Source organism: Euprymna scolopes, chromosome 41, assembly GCF_053919585.1.
Source record: "Euprymna scolopes isolate OS-2025 chromosome 41, ASM5391958v1, whole genome shotgun sequence".
NCBI lineage: Eukaryota > Metazoa > Mollusca > Cephalopoda > Sepiida > Sepiolidae > Euprymna > Euprymna scolopes.
The window spans coordinates 22,123,740-22,143,597 of NC_136522.1; the positions used below are offsets into that span (position 1 = coordinate 22,123,740).

At 34.5% G+C, this 19,858-nt stretch overlaps 1 protein-coding gene across 1 annotated transcript in view; it reads right to left on the reverse strand.

Annotated features, from left to right (window-relative positions):
• Nucleotides 1–1,262: 1,262 nt before the first annotated feature.
• Nucleotides 1,263–19,858, reverse strand: part of LOC145266412 (uncharacterized) — a 792,722-nt gene continuing 774,126 nt past the window's right edge. The window contains exon 7 of the mRNA XM_080122078.1: nucleotides 1,263–8,045. Within this exon, the coding sequence (XP_079978204.1) occupies nucleotides 7,846–8,045 (200 nt within the window). The 3' untranslated portion in view covers nucleotides 1,263–7,845. The remainder of the gene's footprint in view (nucleotides 8,046–19,858) is intronic.

Here is a 19,858-nt window from a genome sequence, read left to right on the forward strand (position 1 = left end):
GTCCAGCAAGCCAGCTTCAGTTTTGCTGCTTCGGTTGTCTCCCCTGTGGTCTTGCCAGGCCACTAATATATATATATATATTAACTGTTCAGATCTGGCGTTGTCTGGGATCCATTATATTAAAATTTTCTTGTAAATATTCATACATTCTATAACCATGCATTTTTTTTTTTGAGGGGGGGGGGGCTTTCTGTCTAAACTGAAAGACCCCATAAGGAATGCTAATTCTCTAATGCAAGTTATTTCTCTTAGACGGGTTTTCTTTTTAGGTGCTTATTTAAAAATGTCTCCATATTAACAAACAGCTAAATCAGATATAGTATTTAAAAAAAAGTACATTAATCTATTGCCAATAACATAGTACAACAATAACAAAATTTGATTTGTCAGCTTAAATGTTATTTAGGTCCAACTGTAAAAATCCGGCCAACATAAGTGTATGTGTGTGTATATATATATATATATATATATATATATATATATATATATATATATATATGTGTACACTATTATTTAAAAAGGACCTTTGTCTGTGCGTGAGTTCGTTCCCTATGGACGAACTTTACGAAATTTCACAGAAAGTTACTTTATGTGGCTGTTAGTGTTCTTAAATAGGTTTTTTTATTGAAATGTCTTTAATAAGTATTGATAATTGATAATTGAAAAAATCCGATCGAAAAAGGAACAGACGATTTTGACCAAAGTTAACACCTTACACAGCCTAACATCACAAGGGCATTTGAGAAGTCTTATTACCACACAAGCTGAAAGGCCTGACATATAAAATCAATAGTAGGTTCTTTGATATGACAGGGGTGTGTTCAAAATGAATGTTTCCATTTAAAGCACAATTGAACCATGATACTTGATCTTTGCATTTAAAACTTTAATTCAAGCCATTCTATATAAAAAATTTTTTTTAAATCAACAGTAGGTTCTCTACAGTGCAATGTAGACTAAAATATATTGTGGACTAAGCCACTGCAGGGAGGTATGTGAAGCTTCCTCTGGGTACACTGCAATGGGTCTCTAACTAGGACAGCAATCAATTGATTTGATTGAAAAATGGGCGATGTCACCGATTCTGAGGACAATAAAAATATGGGGAAGTGAAACATTCGTTGATCAGCAATCATAATCAACGGGCAACATCGGGTCTCCTTGCTAGTATATATATGTGTGTGTGTGTGTGTGTGTGTGTGTGTGCTTGTGTCTTAATTAGGTTAGTTTTCTGAGTATGAACAGGAAGAACACGAACTCAATTAAAAGAGAAAATATTTATTTATCAAAGTACACTTGAATTGACATTAACAAATTCGTGTGAAGAGGAAATTTTCATGGACTTCTGAAACCCTGGATAACAAATTCATGCCAATAGTGTATTCTGATTTATATATTTACATATATTATTGAAAAAGAAAGGGAGATAATTCTTAATTTATGCTGAGGTAATTATTTGAAATTAAATTTCTGTTATTTTATGAGTTATTTTGTTGAAGCATTTAATGGATTTAATTCGATAAAATAAAATAATATATTAAAACTAACATCAACAAATTCATTTTCTTCAAATTATTTTAAAACTATATTAAAATTCTTGGTTGGATACAACTCAGTCAATATTAATATTGGCAGAACAATTGGTTATAGTCAGCTAACGTACTTCCCAACTATTGGCGTAGTGCTATACTAGATGCGATGATGAGGACAATCAGTTCCTTCGCTTTTTTTTCTCTTATACCTATATCTCCCCTTGTGCATGTACTCTTTTTTATTACATTTTTTTATTCTTTTTATTTTATTTATTTTTTTTTTTTAATAATCACTGAAAAGTTTTTTTGGTTTTATTTTAATTAAGAACTACTGAAAACACTTTTTGCGGTCATTTTTTTTTTTTGTTTTTTTTTTTTAAAAGAATTATTGAAAACCGTTTAAAAAATCTTTTGAAAACTATTTTTGGGAATATTATGTATTGGATACGTTTTTTTATGATGTTTAAAATTTTGTTATTTTGATTTCAATAATTTTATTTTTATATTTTCATAAAGATATATTTATTATATAAATTCAAATAAAAAACTTTAACTTTTGAAATTAAAAAAAAAAAATATTTTTATAATTTCATAAATGCATTTTTTATAAAATTTAAAATAAAAAAAACTTATTTTTTAATTTTGTTATTAAAAGTGCAAATAAAGAGTAATTGTGTTATTTTTTATCTTTTATACTTTTGTTAATTTTTATTGTAGGATTTTTAATAATGTTCATTTCTTAAAATATTTTATTTCCATAAATCGTGTCACAACAGAAATACTGAAGAACAATAAAAATGAAGGAACTGATTTGTCTTGTCACCACTTCCGGTAGCACTCCACAGAAAATTAGGAAATACGTTAGCTGACTATACCCAAACAATTTCAATCATCATTTCTATTGTTCATCAGCATTGGACAATTTTATTAACTCTTATCCTTAAGTAGCTTTTAAGCCTTGTTAAGTGGAAACTCCTCACTAGTAAAAGAATAAACAAAAACAACATAAAATTATAATCATTGCTGCCGTAGTTACCGTGGTTTATTACTTTGAAATCAAAAGATTCATCCGAAGAGTGAATCCGCATGGATTTTCAAATCCGTTGCTAAACAAACGTTTACATGCATATAAGCAACACCAACATTTCTGTTAAAGTATTTTTTTTATATATTTTTTTTATTTTAAAAGAAAGTTCCTTATTTCTAATTTTTGTAAATGAAACAAATATATTTTACTTTAGAAAAAATTAAGTATATTAAAAAGAAAATGTTCAAAAATAATTTTGTGTGTGTGTGTGTTTTTTTTTTAATTACAACAAAATAATAAAAAAAATAGTCACATGACATTGATCAAGTCAGGGATGTTTTGTTTTTTTTTGTTTTTTAAATCATAAGAGCAACACCCCTTTTTTTTTCTTTGAAATTAACATAAAAGCAAAAGCAACATTATTATTATCATAGTAATTTCATTATAGTAAGACAACTTTGTAAAACTCATATATATATATATATATATATATATATATATATATATATATATATATATATGAGGGTAAAATACATGATATATCATAAATTGAAATGCCGTGAAGACAGGATGTATGAAATAGACAAAAGGAAAAAAACTATCCGCAAAAAGAAATCACTAAATTTTACCCATTTTGTTTGGATCAACAAATGTCTTCAGCAAAAAATGATATTTTCTGAAAATGTTTGTTGATCTAAATGAAACCGGTCAATCTCTGGTTTTGACGATTTCTTCCTGTATCTAATTGCTTTTCGTATTGTCATATACATACATATATATATATATATATATATATATATATATATATGTATGTATAAAATACATGATATATCATAAAATTAAATGTTGTGGAGACAGGAGGTATGAAAAAGTTAGAAGGACAACTAATCAAAAACAGGAAGAACTCATCAAAACAAGTTGCTTGTTTTGTTTGGAAAAAAAGATGTCCTCTGAAGATGTTCATTGATCTGAATGAAACTGGTCAATGTCTGGTTTTGATGATTTCTTCCTGTGTCTAATTATTTATCCTTTTGTTTTGTGTGTGTGTGTGTGTGTGTGTGTGTGTGTGTGTGTGTGTGTGTGTGTGTGTAAAATGTATGCCGGATTTTTTTTTTTTTTTTAAAGAAAAATTGATCAGAGTGCTTAATTACCATAGTAAAAGTCAAATATATTTACATAGAGACTAGATATTATAACTGAACCATTCGTTTCATATCTGGTCCTGCAAATAGATGCATAGAATATAAATGGAGAGGCTCTCAGCATTCTAATGTAGCTGAGTGCAGAGCGAGTATCCAACCTGTTTAGATTCTATGAATCAATTTGGAAGACTGAACATGATGAAATGAATAGTTCATTCAGAATATCCGGTCTCTTAAATATAAATGCATATATTTTATATACAGGGTGAGTCAGAAGTAACCATGCAGTCAATGCCTTCTTCTTGTGTTAATAACGGGTGGCTACTTAGACACTCTCTCGATCAACTGAACTGAAAATGTTTCGGCTGACAGAGCACGTTTCGAAATTCATGTTTTCCTATGGCTTAACACAAGTCAGCCATTTTTTTTTTAACTATAAATTAGAAACTTTTAGTGGCATAATAGTTTCAGTGTTATCTAATGAGTTAAAGACCAGGGTTCAATTCTGGGTCGAGTTATACCAAACACTCAAAAAATGGTTCTTGATGCCTCCTCGCTAAATGCTGAGCATAAGTTGTGGATCAAGGGTAAGTGGAGTAATCTAGAGAAAGCAGTGACGCCCTCCCCTACATCTTGGTGCAATAGCCAATGAAAAAAGAGGCTTCAACTATGGCCGTTCCCACTTCTTCATTTTTGTTTTTTTTTTATATTCACCTCAAACAAGGCACATTGCCATCGAGATGTAAGGGATTACAGAGAATTAGGGGACAAATTAATGGGGGCATCCTATGTGGAGAGGTGTACAGCAAGATGTTTGTTTACATTACATTTGAATTTCTGCATGTTGGTATATTCGGGGAGCAGGGAAAGAATTTCTAAGTTTGAAGAAAGAAGCTATTAGAGGAGAAAGCTTTCTGGCATCTGGGGACTTTTACAATGTAGGGGTGGGATTTTGCTTCTACTAGGAGCACTACCATGAAAGAACTAATTTTTTGACTTTTGCCTTTAAAAATTGAAACCCAGATTTTCTATTTTATTTATTTGCAAACTGTTAGGATCATTTTCATAGTGGCATCGCTCATCTTTAAAGTAGGTAAACTGAGCATCACAGTCGACAAATAAAAATAAGCATACCAGTTACTCATCTCAAAGGATTCCAATAAAAAATAACATATAACAACATTTTCTAAATCGACAGTTGAAAGGTTTCAGAATTATTTTCGAATTTCAAAATGTGTGATCATAACACAAGTCAGCCATTTTTGTAACTATAAATTTATCAGTTCAAAAATAGATCATGATATAATGAAAGTAAAGAAAATGTCTTTTCTGGTTGATTTCATTTTTTTTAGTTTTTTTTTTTTTTTACTTATTTTCACTGCAAGTAAGCTATATTGTTATTCGGAATGTGAAGGGTTACTATTTGGGATCGTATCTAACAAGGGACTGTGGGGAGTTGAGCAGCAAGATATCTGTTCACATTACATTAAATCTTCCACAAGGAAAGCAATTTCTTGCTTTCCTTGAAGAATATTAAAGGAAGGAATTCTAGTCTAGTAGTCCAAGGGAAGAAATTATTAGAATGGAAGGCTCTCTGGCATCAAGGAGCCTCAACAGTGAAAGGGTGGAATTTTGCTGCTTGTTAGGTTAATCAGGAGTATGTACATTGAGGGGCACAATTGCTATGAGTTCATCAGAGCACATTCCATTAAAGTACTTGTAAAACAGACACAGGGATGAAAACGCTACAGTGATGGGACAGAGGTTGGAGCTTGGCCGGTAATGTGGGACAAATTAGATTTGAGACATTTTTATGGATTCTGTCTAAGAGTGAGAGACCAGTGGTAGATGAACCAACCCAGACGTGGGAACAATACTCTATGCATGGGTGAATTGTGGCTTCGTGAAGATACAGGATTCTCTGTGGTGTAAGTAATTTTCTAGCATGGTAGAGGGAGCCCGCCTTTTTTGCTGCAGCCTTGGCAATGTCCTCAATATATTTGTTCCCATTCATCCTGCCTTTGAATGATAAGCTGAGGAGTTTGAAAGAGGGGGGGGGCACAGTTATTATTGTTGCAACGGTGTTCATCTTTAATGTTGCAGGAGCAAACAATAATAAATCTATTATTGGTTGCTCCTGTGCCCCCCCCCCATCATCGCTTTAGCATTTTTTTCTTTTTTAACAAAAGCATTTGTTACCGTTACTCTCCCGTCTTGACACCACTTAAAGAGTCTCTTGTTGCCACATGTTCATCTAACTTGGAAAGCGTTTCTCTTTCTTCCGACTGCATGCTGGTCACAATTGGGCCATTCTTGCCTTTACATGTCCATCTCCTTCCGTACCGACTTTTTTCTTCCTGACCATGTGATGTCCTTTTTTTACTTTTTCTTCAGACGCAAGCCTGAGCACACTTGCCAATTTACATATGCACTCAAATGCTGCTCCTGCTGCTAATACAATTGCTTGCCATCCATCCTTCGCCTGTTGCTGATATTTTCATATGCGCTCAGATGTGCTCCGTTACAAAACCTCATTGGGTTGAGTCGAAGTCTTCTGTAGCGTACACTAAATATCAAATCATGGCGGCCAACTCACAGAAGGCAGGAGCAAAGTTGCATGAAATTTTACTGTCAAAGATCAACCACGTATACACCTGAGCTCAGCTAATTACCCCTTGATAAGCGTCACCCATGTCTTTAATTGCTCACACAAATACTAGCGCCACCTAAGCAGAAAGAATTAGCTAACTGGTAATACCAATATCAAACTTTTACAAAAAACAAAACAAAAAACAAAACACTCGTCTAACTGAAACCACTATCCATAATTTCCCCAACTCTTTATCTGTGCCTAAACCTAAATGTGGATTTCATGAACAAAGATTCTTTCTTAGAACTGCACGCTTGTGGAACTCTCTTCCATTTGCCTGCTTTCCAACTGATTACGATATGGTTGTCTTCAAGTCCAACAAGTTCTCAATGAGCCGTTCCTTTAAGTAATCCAATTTACCAATTTCCACTACTAACAATTACTACGATATTGTCCCATTGACTAACGTACACCCATTGACCCTTATCCTCAGGGCCTTGATTCTGGTAAAGGGAAGATGATATACTGCATCTAGCATTCCCCAAATGGTCACCCATCTGGTACTGGCCAAGCTCCATGTTGCTTAACTTTGGTAATATAACAATAATCGATGCCATACTAGAAAGAATTATGTTGTAAATTAGTTCCTCCTCTGCTGCGGGATTGAACCATCAAAGATGTTGTTGCAACAAGCTGAATGGCAGAGATTTTCGGTTGAGGAATCGGTGGAAACAACATTTGGGACACAAATAATACGTCGACAACATGAGGCAGCATGACCCAGGCTAAAATCGGCTAAAATTTGTAAATACGATCCTATGTTTCTGTTATGCAAACATTTTTTTTTTGTTTTCCAATATGTAAAGTTTTAACGAAAATATTTTATTTTTTTTGAGATTTTGTTGTAGTGCTCCCCCCTTACAGATAACAATGAATTCTTTCACTTACTATAAAGATGGGAGAATATGTCTCAGTGGTTATGGGCAAGTCATGCACATATGGTAGCGGACTGACATATGCCCCGCATTTTTTATTTGCTTTTATAGTCATGATATTTTGTTTCCACGGATTATCGCGTTGCGTCTTTCTTTCGAACTCTTAATATGCGACAATGATAATTTTCAATGTATCTTACCATGTGAACGGAATGCCACGGTTTTCTAAGATTTATACAGAAACTGTTGAGAATGATAACAACTTGATTCTACCAGACTAAGATTTTAACTTTGACTGTTTAATCATAAGGAAACCTTTTAGCGACCTGGAGCCAAAGGAAAACATAAATCTTGGATGTGACCCTGTCATACCAAAGAACGAAAGAATTCATCATTGCTGCCTTAAAGTTGTTTAAAAAAAAAAAAAAAAAAGGCGCCCCCACCCCCTTCGAAAATAAAAATGTCCAAAATTGTAGTAGTAGTATATCTACAGCAGCAGTAGTAGTAATAGTATAGGTCATGGTAATTAGTAGTAATAATAGTTGTCGTCATAGCAGCACAGGCGATAATGGAACTTTTTTTTGTTTTTTTTTTGCTGGATTAAAGGTGACGGCGGGGGCTAGGTGATGTTAGGGTTAGTGTTGTTCATGTTGTTGTTGGCCGAAAGAGGGGGTGGAGAGAACGAAGGTGGCGGGTAATGGTGATGCTGGTGGTGGTGATGATGTTGGCCACCGGAAGTTAGCGCATGTGTGACGTACACAACTGGAGAAGCCGAACTCGTACTGCAGGCGGCGCTCATAGCTGGAAAGGCAGCTTGATCTGAAGAAGAAATCGAATTAAAAATTAAATTTTCATTTAAAAAAAAAAAAAAAAAAAAAATGATTATGCATTTAAACACAAAAAAGTACTTCTGCATGACAGTGCCATGAGACGAATGTATGTATTTTAGTTTCAAGAACGGCCGATAGAAGGCGTGTCATTCGAACAGGTGTCGATAAATCGTATCGCTCATTGAAAAAAAAAAAAAAAAGAATTGAAAATTTCTATAAATTTTTATAAAATAAATATATAAAAACTTCTATATTAAAATTATATTTTGCAATATTGACAAACTAAAATTTATATTTTGATATATGTTTATATAATCTTACTGTGAAAAAAACCCCAAAAAAACTATCTTTGTGTAAAAAAAATATTCTTAAACCTCTATAAATGTTTCATGTTTTTAAAATTATATTTTTTTATACAATTTTATTGTGAAAAAAAAAAAAATTATATTTTGATATATTTTTATACAATTTTATTGTGAAAAAAAAAAAAAAAAATTATATGCTGTTACATTTTATACAATCTTACAGGACCCCCCCCCCCAAATAAATTCAAAAACAATCTATAAATGTTTCATGTTTTTAATATTTATTTTCACTTATAAATCACTCATTTAAAAGAAATATTAAAACATTAAAAATATATTTTTTATACAACAAATGTTTCGCTTTTCCTATATTTTTGTGTTATTTCATTATCATATTTTTGCCTTCTCGGAGACACTTGTTTATATTTGAGGTTCACAGAACGGTTGGTAGAGGGCATTTCTCATACAAAGAACAGGGGTCGATAACTCGTCTCAGTTGCCTCATGGCACTGTCATGCAGAAGTGCCAAAAAATTTTTAAACAATTCCAACATTTTTGAGATAAGAATTGATTTTTTTTTTTTTTTTTTTTTTGGACTCCTTTTCACCCCAAACAACGCATATTGCCACCTGGGTGTAAAAGAACTATTATTTGGGATTGTGTCCAACAGAGGATCATGGGAAGTTTAGCAGTGTGATATCTGTTTACATTATATTTAAATTTTTGTAGATTCGTACAATCAAGAAACCAGGAAATGAGGAGGGAATTCCAAAGGCCAACAGTTCGAGAGAAAAAACTATTCCAACATCAATAGTGAAGGGGTAGGATTTTGTTGCTGGTTGATACAAGTACTGGTAAGAAAGATCTTGGACAGGATTTCACATGGTTGAATATAAAGGAATTCTGTCTTAGATTTGTGATCTACCAGTTAAGGGAGAGACCACCATGAATAGCAAGTAACGAGTCTTTTTTGTATGTTCGCTTATGTGGTGTTGAGGTAAAATACCAGGTTGAGAAACTGGCGCGGCCTATCCTTCTCTCGAGGATAGATGGGACTCTCTTAAACCGTAGTAGGCACCCCATCTAGTGATGACGTCACGATAAAATATACCCTTGATAGCCCTGGTGAAGCATCAAGTATTCAGCTACCGACAATATTTGAATTACACTACAAACTCGTTTAGTGAGTTCAATCTTGGCTGCGGCCGTGCTGGATGGATGGAATATTGTTGGGACGATTAATCAGAATCAGAAAAATGTGTGCTTATTTTCCAATGCCAAAAACGATTCTTTCATGATTATTTTTGTCCTTGTTTAAAACTTAATTTCCGATTGCTGATATTAATGATAAAATGATAAACAGTAGATCACTCTCCCTAAGTATATTTTTGTGTCTGATAAAATATATGTATATATTCCATGGACTTTTGCAGTAGTAAAAACACTTAAGTTAAATATTTAGAGATTATAAAGGAATCGGAATTGGTATCAGAATCAGGTATTTACAACGGAATCAGTAATTGTATCAGAATTGGTAAAATTTTGGAATCATCCTATCACTCGTTAGCTTTAGATTTGTAGTGTAGAAGGTTAAGATCTTTTATTGTATTTTTTTTAAGGAGAAGATAATGCATGGGAGAAAACTACTCTATATTACGGTTTCATGGCCTTGTTTAAAACTTAATTTCCTGATATTAATGATAAAACTGATAAACAGTTATTGATTTTAAATTGTTAACGAAACTAAAATCTATAGATCACCCTCCATAAGTATATTTTTGCATCTGATAAAACATAAGCACATGTTCCATTTAGTTCATCAATATGTAAATAAAACGTGTATATTTTATTTGAGTGCATTTTCACATTATTCAGCGTTAGTCTCATAGCATTGAGTTTTGTATGTTTTTCTTTACAGGTGAAGTTACTGAAAAAAAAAAAGAAACCTAAGAAAAACATTTAATGAATATTTTTTAAACTAAGTGGCCATTTTTTTTTTCTTGATAATATGCAAAAAAAAACAGCACTAAAGCGCATGAGTTAATTGGGAGCATGTGTGCCTAAACCTAAATGTAGATTTCCATGGACAAAGTTTCTTTCTTAGAACGGCACGCCTGTGGAACTGTCTTCCGTTTGCCTGCTTTCCAGCTGACTACAAGGTGGCCGTCTTCAAGTCCAATGCAAACAAGTTCTTGATGAGCAGTTCCACTTAAGTTAACAAATTTACCGAATCCCCACTACTGACGATTACTATGATTCTGATACTGTACACCCATTAGCCCTTATCCTCGAGTGGCCTCTAGGCCTTGATAGTGGTGAATCCTATGTAAAAATAATAATAATAATAATAATAATAATGTTGCGGAGCTGGAGGGGGGGGGGAACACAAGTACCACAAGTTCATCAGTGCACGTTCCATTAAAATACTCGTACACACAAGCACATGAATGCAACATTTTGGTGATGGGACAGAGGTTGAAGCTTGATGGATGGCACGGGATGAATTAGATTTGAGACTCTTTTTTTGGACCCTGCCTAAGAGTGAAAGACTGGTGCTCGATGCACCAACCCAGATGTGGATAATTGGTATCATTCAGACTGCTTTCATTCCTGAAATGCTAGTTTCACAATGTTTCAGTTGATGCACACTTCTTCAGGCGTGTCATGTCAAACTCTGGAAATCAGTATGGAATTTTTAACGGAACCGTTTATTTAATCTACGGGTGAAACTGGCTCTTATTCCATCAGTTACAAATGGGTAGAAATCTTGATTAGTTTAATACTTCATTCCTCACAACACCTGTACTGAAGATTGAATCTTCAACCTCCAAAAGACCGTCATTCCGAACCAATTATTACTTAGCGCTTATATCCATTGTGCACAATATGTTGGTTGGTTTACGGCATATCAACCCTTTTCAGGTTATTTAATGCCAAATCCAGTGATTTTGAAGAACAATTTTTTAATAGAGTATATTTGTTTTTTTTTTCAAGTCGGTTTCTATTTAACCCATAGTTAGGACCCTAACAGGTACTACCACTACGGGTCAGAGTGAACATGGAAGCAATGGCAATTAAAGGGTGGCTCCACACTCCCCAAAGCCCGCAAGCTGGGGCCTCACCATTGGATATAGTTTAAGGTCATATCCAGGATCATCCATTCATTGTGCAAGCACTTGTGAATAGTAGTCTGAATAATTCAAGTAATACAATATTCTTAAAAGAATATAATAAATTGCATTCAATCTGTTTGTTTTGCACTGAAATTACCATTTCAAATTTATGTGTGAGCAAATGGTATTTCTACCAAAGAACATAATGGGCTAAAATATACTCAGCTCCCTTTTTTGTCCACCAATAATATTTTGAACATGTTACCTCCGTACATTAAATTAAGGGTCTCATTCAAAATTTTTTTACCAAGTTTGAGAAGATACACCTGAAGAAGGTCAGAGGTTACATTAGCCAAAGGTTGTGAGAATAACACTTAAGATGAGATCAATATTTGGAATAATCCAAATGATGTTTTTATGTATTGTTGCTATTGGTTAAAACAAAAATACATTGGAAATTGTTTTTTAGCAAAAATAATTGGATTTGAACAAATGCACAATATCCTTTAGTCCTGGTTTTATTTTTTATTTTTTATTTTTTTTTTTTTTTGCATATAACCAAGAAAAAAAAAAATGGCCACTTAGTTTAAAAAATATTTATGAAATGCTTTTCTTAGGTTTCTTATTTTTTTTCAGTTACTACACCACTCTGTAAAGGAAAACGTGATTATGACACATTCATATTGACACACCAGTTCTCGTCAGATCACCGAAGTTAAGCAACATTGAGTCTGGCCAGTACTAGATGAGTAACCATTTGGGAAGGCAAGGCGCTGTATGTACCGTGAGGTAAAATATCAGGTTGAGAAACTGGCGTGGTCTATCCCTCTCTTGAGGGTAGATGGAACTCTCTTAAGCAATTGTAAGTACCCCATCTAGAGATGGCATCAGGATAAAAAATACCCTTGATAGCCCTGGCGGAGCATCAAGTATTCAGCTACGGACAAGATTTCAATTACACTACAAACTCATATAGTGAGTTCAATCTCGGCTGCGGCCGCGTTAGATGGATGGAAAGGAAAACATACAAACTCAACATTTTTTAGTGAACACAACAGCATTTATTCTAGTAATTTCCGACAACGCATTTCACTGCGTTTCAAAATATCATTCATGCGTCGAACATGTCTTTCTAGATGCCCTTTCATGCATGTGTCTTTATTGTTGCCAACCTTTCTTTTTTTTTTTCGACCATGCAGCGCATTTTCTCTTACAAGTCAAAACATGTTTGATTGCTTGCTTTGCTTGAACACATGCTGTCCTTTTTTCTGCCTTTTTTTTTGTCCTCATTCCGGTGACATCAGCGCGTGCACACTTGCTTAATTTACATATGTGCTAAAATAGCTGCTGCTACTAATATTTTCGCTAGTCAGCTTTCATAGGCTGCTGATGATTTTCTCACATGCAGTCTGCTACAATAAGAGTGCACCGGTTCGTTACACAGTGTTATGAGCATGATAAAAAAGTATGTAATAAAAAAGTACGTAATAGTGATCATCATTCAATTTTTACACATATCAGGTCTTCCTGCAAGCGAAATATAATTTCCATGTTTTTTTTAAATTCTATTTCGAAGTGTGACAGATCAACGAAATGTTATTTCAATAAGTGACAGACCAACGAAATGCTGTTTCTAAGTGTGACAGACCAACGAAATGCCGTTTCTAAGTGTGACAGACCAACGAAATGCCGTTTCTAAGTGTGACAGACCAACGAAATGCCGTTTCTAAGTGTGACAGACCAACGAAATGCCGTTTCTAAGTGTGACAGACCAACGAAATGCCGTTTCTAAGTGTGACAGACCAACGAAATGCCGTTTCTAAGTGTGACAGACCAACGAAATGCTGTTTCTAAGTGTGACAGACCAACGAAATGCCGTTTCTAAGTGTGACAGACCAACGAAATGCCGTTTCTAAGTGTGACAGATCAACGAAATGCCGTTTCTAAGTGTGACAGACCAACAGAATGCCGTTTCTAAGTGTGACAGACCAACAGAATGCCGTTTCTACGTGTGACAGACCAACAGAATGCCGTTTATAAGTGTGGCAGACCAACGAAATGCCGTTTATAAGTGTGATAGACCAACAGAATGCCGTTTATAAGTGTGACAGACCAACAGAATGCTGTTTCTAAGTGTGACAGACTAACGAAATGCTGTTTCTAAGTGTGACAGGCCAACGAAATGCTATTTCTAAGTGTGACAGACCAATGAAAATGACATTTATAAGCGTGGCAGACCAACAAAATGCTATTTCAATAGTTGACTGACCAACAAAATGTAATGTAAAAGTGTGACAGACCAACAGGGTGCTATTTTTAAGTATGACAAACCCCCAAAATGCTATTTCTAAGTTTGATAGACCAATGAAGATGCTATTTAATAAGCGTGATTGTCCAACAAAATGCTATTTGAAAACGTGATAGACCTACAAAAGGCTATTTAAAAACGTGACAGACCAATGAAATGCTATTTCACTGTATGACAAACAAAAAAAATTGATATTTTGGACAAAAGCATGGCAGACTATTTCAAATTTATAATTAAGCGTGACAGACCGAAAGACAGGACATCATAAACTTAAATGTAACAGGCAGATAGAGACTTTCTGTTTTTGGTTAGGAGCAAAGTGCAGCATCTGTTCGAATACTTGCTATTTTCATTAGTAAAGGAGAAATCCTGCTAGCCTGAGGAAATTTTCATTTTTGTTTCAATCCAGAGTGCTCCTTTTTGGAGAGTTGGATTTCTCTCACATAAAAAAAAAAAAAAAAAAAAAAAAAAAAAAAAAAAAAAAACTGTGTCTAACTCTGCCCTTGTGGTTTAGTTTGTTTTGTTTTCATGGAATATCAACCCTTTCTGGGCTGTTCAATGCCGAATCCAGCAATTTTGGAAAAAGCTTCTATGTTTCAAGTATTCTATGTCTTCACATATTTATACATGGTATTTAGTTTGCTTATTTTGTAGAGGAAAATTATTTTTGTTTTTGGCTTTGCAGAACATGATTGTGTTTTTCAAAGGCAAAGGAAAAAAAGAACATCTATATTTGGTGCATCAAAGTCAAAAAGCTGATATTTTGAAACAACATAATCTGGTAGCACCACATGCCTTTGTGGGTAGGCAAATAAACCGGAATTTTCTAAAGATTTTTGGAAGCATCTAAAAATGCTATATGTCCTTTTAGTCTGTGTGTTCATCGATAAAACTACGATTTGAAGCTGAAGCGTGATGTACCAACCAAAGGACGCAATCTGTTATGGAGCTGCGAGATAAATCCAATGTAATGTCAAAAGCCAATGTCTTTCATTTCTACCGCCACACACTCTCCATTATCGTTTTCCCCATTCTTTTTATTCGCCTGCAGCTAACACGCGAGCGCACATTCTTAACAGCAGTGGTGACAGCGTTGGTGATTGGGCTAGTTGCAGCTGCACTGGCGAAGGGATGGTGTGGTGGTACTGAGCAGCCATTACCGCAGATGCAGTCTACTGATTGTTGGCATTGCCGGCCGCACAGAGTTCGGGTGTGAGAAATCTGAGCAGTGTGACTGCACAGGATGTGGGGTGGGCTAGTTGGTCGGAGTGAAGGACGCCGCCGTGAAAGGCCAGGAATAATAACTTTAACCGTTAGCCAATGCCAGTCAGGTTATCGATAGGAAAGAGGATGGGGTGAGGAGAAGATAGAAGATACTGCAGAAGATGGGATCGAATATTGAAAGATTTCAGCTAGAGAAAGGGTGATTTACAAAAGAAAAACATTGAACGCTTCTTTTTCCATCACACACTTTCAGGTAAAAAAAAAAAAAATGACGAAAGTTATGACTAAATACCTCTTCACTAATTAGGATATGACTTATCCTAATCAGTGAAGAGGTATTTATTAAGTAAATTTTAGCTTAGCTTTGATAAAAGCCAGTAATATGGAGTACATCAACCATGAAAATTAACAGTCATGGTGTGACAAGATATTTTACTAAAAGTTTATATATATATATATATATATATATACTAACAGACTGCCCGATGTTGCCCAGACATAAAATACACAACTATATTTTAATTCATGCAGATTACGTATTTATTATTATTATTATTATTATTATTATAAAGACAATTCTCTATCGATTATTATATTGAACTTAATATATGGTAGTGAGATCAAAGCTGAATATATAACTACTTCCTTTATTTAAAGAAAATTAATATACGAAAGTATAAATTTATGCGTAAACTTTAAGTATTTACTTCAAAAGTGCTCAATATGTAGGTAGAGCTAGTTAGTAAGTTATAAAATATATATGGCGATTAAGCTACACTGAATATTCTGCGTTTCATCCACTCTAGGACTCTTCAGGCTTATGCGCATAAGCCTGAAGAGTACTAGAGTGGATGAAATGCGGGATATTCAGTGTAGCTTAATCGCCATATATATTTTATAACTTACTATATATATATATATATATATATATATATATATATATATATATATATATATATATATATATATATACACACACACACACACACACACACACAGTCCTGGTCAAAATCATAAGACCACTTAAGAAAGTAAGCGTTTATGCATATTATCAATTTTTTAATCAAACAAATGGTTGAAACCATCGCCAAAATGGAAAATATGATGGAAAAAAAAATTAAATCTGCTTCATTTGAAACCTTAATCCTGATCTAATAATTATTTTTTAAAAAAACAAATATTTTCATCTGGTCAAAATGGTAAGACGATTGATAATTTATCTAACAAAGGCAATTATAAATTACTAAAAAAGGGTCTCAGTATTTAGTATAGCCTCCATTATTACGAATTACTTCAAAAATTCTCTTCGGCATGCTTGCGACTAAGTTTTTTATCAGTTGTGAAGGAATTTTATCCCATGTACTGAAAACTGAATCAGAAAGTTCCTTTATCGAATCATACTGGGTTCCATCCGTGAACACTTCTTTTGCCATCCATCCCCAAAGATTTTCAATGGGATTGAGGTCCGGAGAACATGCTGGATGATCTAACAATTCTTTATTATTTGAAGAAAAGTATTCTCGTGCTTGTCGAGAAGTGTGTATCACAGCATTGTCTTGCTGGAAAATCCAATTTCTTCCATACAGACGTGGACCGTCAGTCTTGATAGAAGCATTTTCAAGCATTGAAATGTACTTCCATGATGTTTGCCGGCCTTTCACTACTTGCAACTTTAGGGTCCCAGCTGACGAAAAAGCAATTTTAAAATTTGACCCCACTTTTGACCCCTTAACATTTATTGTTTTGGGCTCAAATCAAATTAAAAAGTTTGATCCATGTTCAAGTAACCTACATCTAAAATTTCAAATGTTTAGACTTAAAATTGACAGAGGAGTTTGGTAGAGTTTTCAAAGGTCAAATCGTTGAACTTTGACAACCAAATTTATGGCTGCTTTCCCAAATCTCAATACCCCTTATGTCAAATCTTGAGCCTGTAGACTGAAAATTGACAGAGTAGTTTAGTAGGGAAATGTACACACACAGACGGACAATTTTACTTTTATAGATATATAGGTATACTCTTCTCTATATTTAAAAAGTTAGGTGTGTGTCCATATATATATATATATATATATATATATATATATATATATATATATATATATATTCTTCTTTATAAAGTTATATATGCATATATCTATGCACACTTAACTTTATAGAGAAGAGAAAAAAGTATATATATACTGTAATCCGGGGTAATTGCGCCAATTAGCTAAAAGTGCTCTTTTGGCAACCCCTCATATAAAGAGACCTTTTTTTTAGTTTAGTTACCCCAAAGTACGGTATCTGCGTATTGCCTAAACTAATGAACAGATCATTATGAATTTCTAAATAATAATACAGTAACATGAAGACATTACTTGTAAATCTGGCGAGTAACATGGGCACTTTTTTTTTGTTTTTGTAAACATTACAATTTCGGGGGTGCGGCCATGCAAACTTGCAACTTGTAAAATAAGGTAGATAGTAAAAAATTTGAGAAAAGAATTAGTTCACATAAAATTTTGGTGTTAAGGCCACCATATTGATAAGTGGCCTTTTTTGTTTAAGACAGTGCTATTGTTATATGCCTAGACATATTTTTTTTTTTTTTTTTTTTTTATTCAATTTTCACCCCAAACAAGGCACAGTGCCACTTTGAAGCAGGGGGCTACTATTAGGGAATTAATTAGCGGGGTCATTATGAAGGGAGAAGAGTAGAAAGATGTTTGTTAACATTACACTTGAACTTCTGCATATCATTGCAGTTGGGAAAGCAGAATCCCGGAAGGGAGTTCCAAAGACCCGCAGTTCTGGGGAAGAAACTATTGGAGTAAAAGGCTTTCTTGCACCTAGGGATCTCCACTGTAAAGGGATGAGACTTAGTAGCTTGTCGGGTTTGTCGGGGGTAGTTACGTCGGGGAGGTACAAGTGTTTGCAGTTCGTCAGAGCATTCACCATTAAAGTATTTGTAGAACAGGCAGAGGGATGCAACATCTCGTCGATGGGACAGAGGTTGAAGCCCAGATGACAGTTCAGGACCTATCAGGTTTGCGACTCTTTTTTGAACCCTGTCCAGGAGCGAGAGACAAGCAGCAGATGCACCAGCCCAGATGTGACAACAGTACTCCATACATGGGCGAATGGTTGCCTTATAGAGGTATAGGATACTGGCAGGCGTAAGTAGTTTTCTAGCACGGTAGAGGGAGCCAACCTTCCTTGCAGCAGCCTTGGCAATGCTCTCAATGTATCTATTCCAGTTCATATTCCCTGTAAACGTTAGGCCGAGGAGTTTAAAAGAAGTACTTGCAGGCAATGTGTTCTTGGCCATTGCTATTGGTGGTAGAGAAGGTTTCTTGTAGTTATTGAAGGAAACAAGCTTAGTCTTAGCAGCATTGAATGAGACCAACCATTTTTGTCCCCATTCCACTACGGATTGGAGGTCATCCTCTAGTGTTTCTGCTATTTTCTTGGATATGTGTTCATTTGTTTTCCCCTCATATCTGTTATAGAGAGTGGTGTCATCGGCAAATATACCCATCTCCGAAACAATATTATCAGGGAGGTCGTTTATGAATATCAGGAACAATAGAGGTCCAAGGATAGACCCCTGAGGCACTCCCGCATTTATGTCATATTGTTTGAATGTACGTCCGTCGAGGACAACTTTGATTTTTCTATTACTTAAAAAGGATTTAATTACGTTATGAATTCTTCCAGTGATTCCATATGATCTAATTTTCCTTAGAAGACCATCGTGCCATACCCTGTCAAAAGCCTTAGATATATCAAGGGCCACCGCTCTACCCTCCCCTGTTTTATCCAATGAACGGTATATACGTTCAGAAACTACAGTTAAGATATCTGCTGTTGAACGGGCTTGCCTGAATCCATATTGTTTGTCAGTCAAGAGTTTAGCAGCTGTTAGGTGCTGGACTAGGGCTTTATTAACTAAGGACTCAAATATTTTGGCGAAAAGCGGGAGGAGGCTAATAGGGCGATAATTTAGTGGGTCAGTTCTTTCACCAGAATTCTTGAAGACTGGTACCACAGAGGCGGTTTTCCAGCAGTCGGGAAAACAAGATTCGTTAAGGCATTTATTGTAAAGTTTGGACAGAACTGGAGCAACCTCGGCAGAGCATTTTTTTAATAGCACAGCCGGGATGACATATGGTGCACACTGAATTTTAAAAACGTAAAAAAAATTTTTTTTTTTCACATAAAAAATAAATCACTAGCCCACCAAATATAGAGACTTAACTTGAAGTAATCTAGAAAAAAAAAAAAAAATAATAACAGAACTGCAAAATGATAGATTAACAGAATGAGGAGCTAGCATTCAATGACAAATGAATATTCTCACATTCTGTCTCTGGGTTTACACATCATCTACAAATGTTGACTAAAAATTTTCTCATTTAAAATTTTTCTAATTAAATTAACTTGAAAGAAATCAGTTGTCATTTTTTTGCTTGGATCTATAAGTTGTATTACTACTACTACTACTACTACTACTAACCAGAGTGTTCCTTCTTTAGGAGCACTGGCCTCACTTTTCTGACCTTGTGCCACATCTTCTAGCAACGTTAAAGGACTGGAGTTATGATTTTTGTTTGGAAAGAGAATTCCCTTTGTTCCCACATCGACTGAATTGAGCAACAATTTTGGACCGACACAACGATGGGACTGTGACAACAGCATATGCTCGTGGTTTAAAATTTTGAATATGTTTGTTTTAACATCATTGCTGATTGGTTATAGCGGGCAACTTCCTTTCTGGCTTGTCCAATCAAAGACTATCACTCAAGTGAGTTGACCATGTGACGGAGTTTATAAAAAATTAAACACACAGCAATTCTCTCTTTTGCTTCTC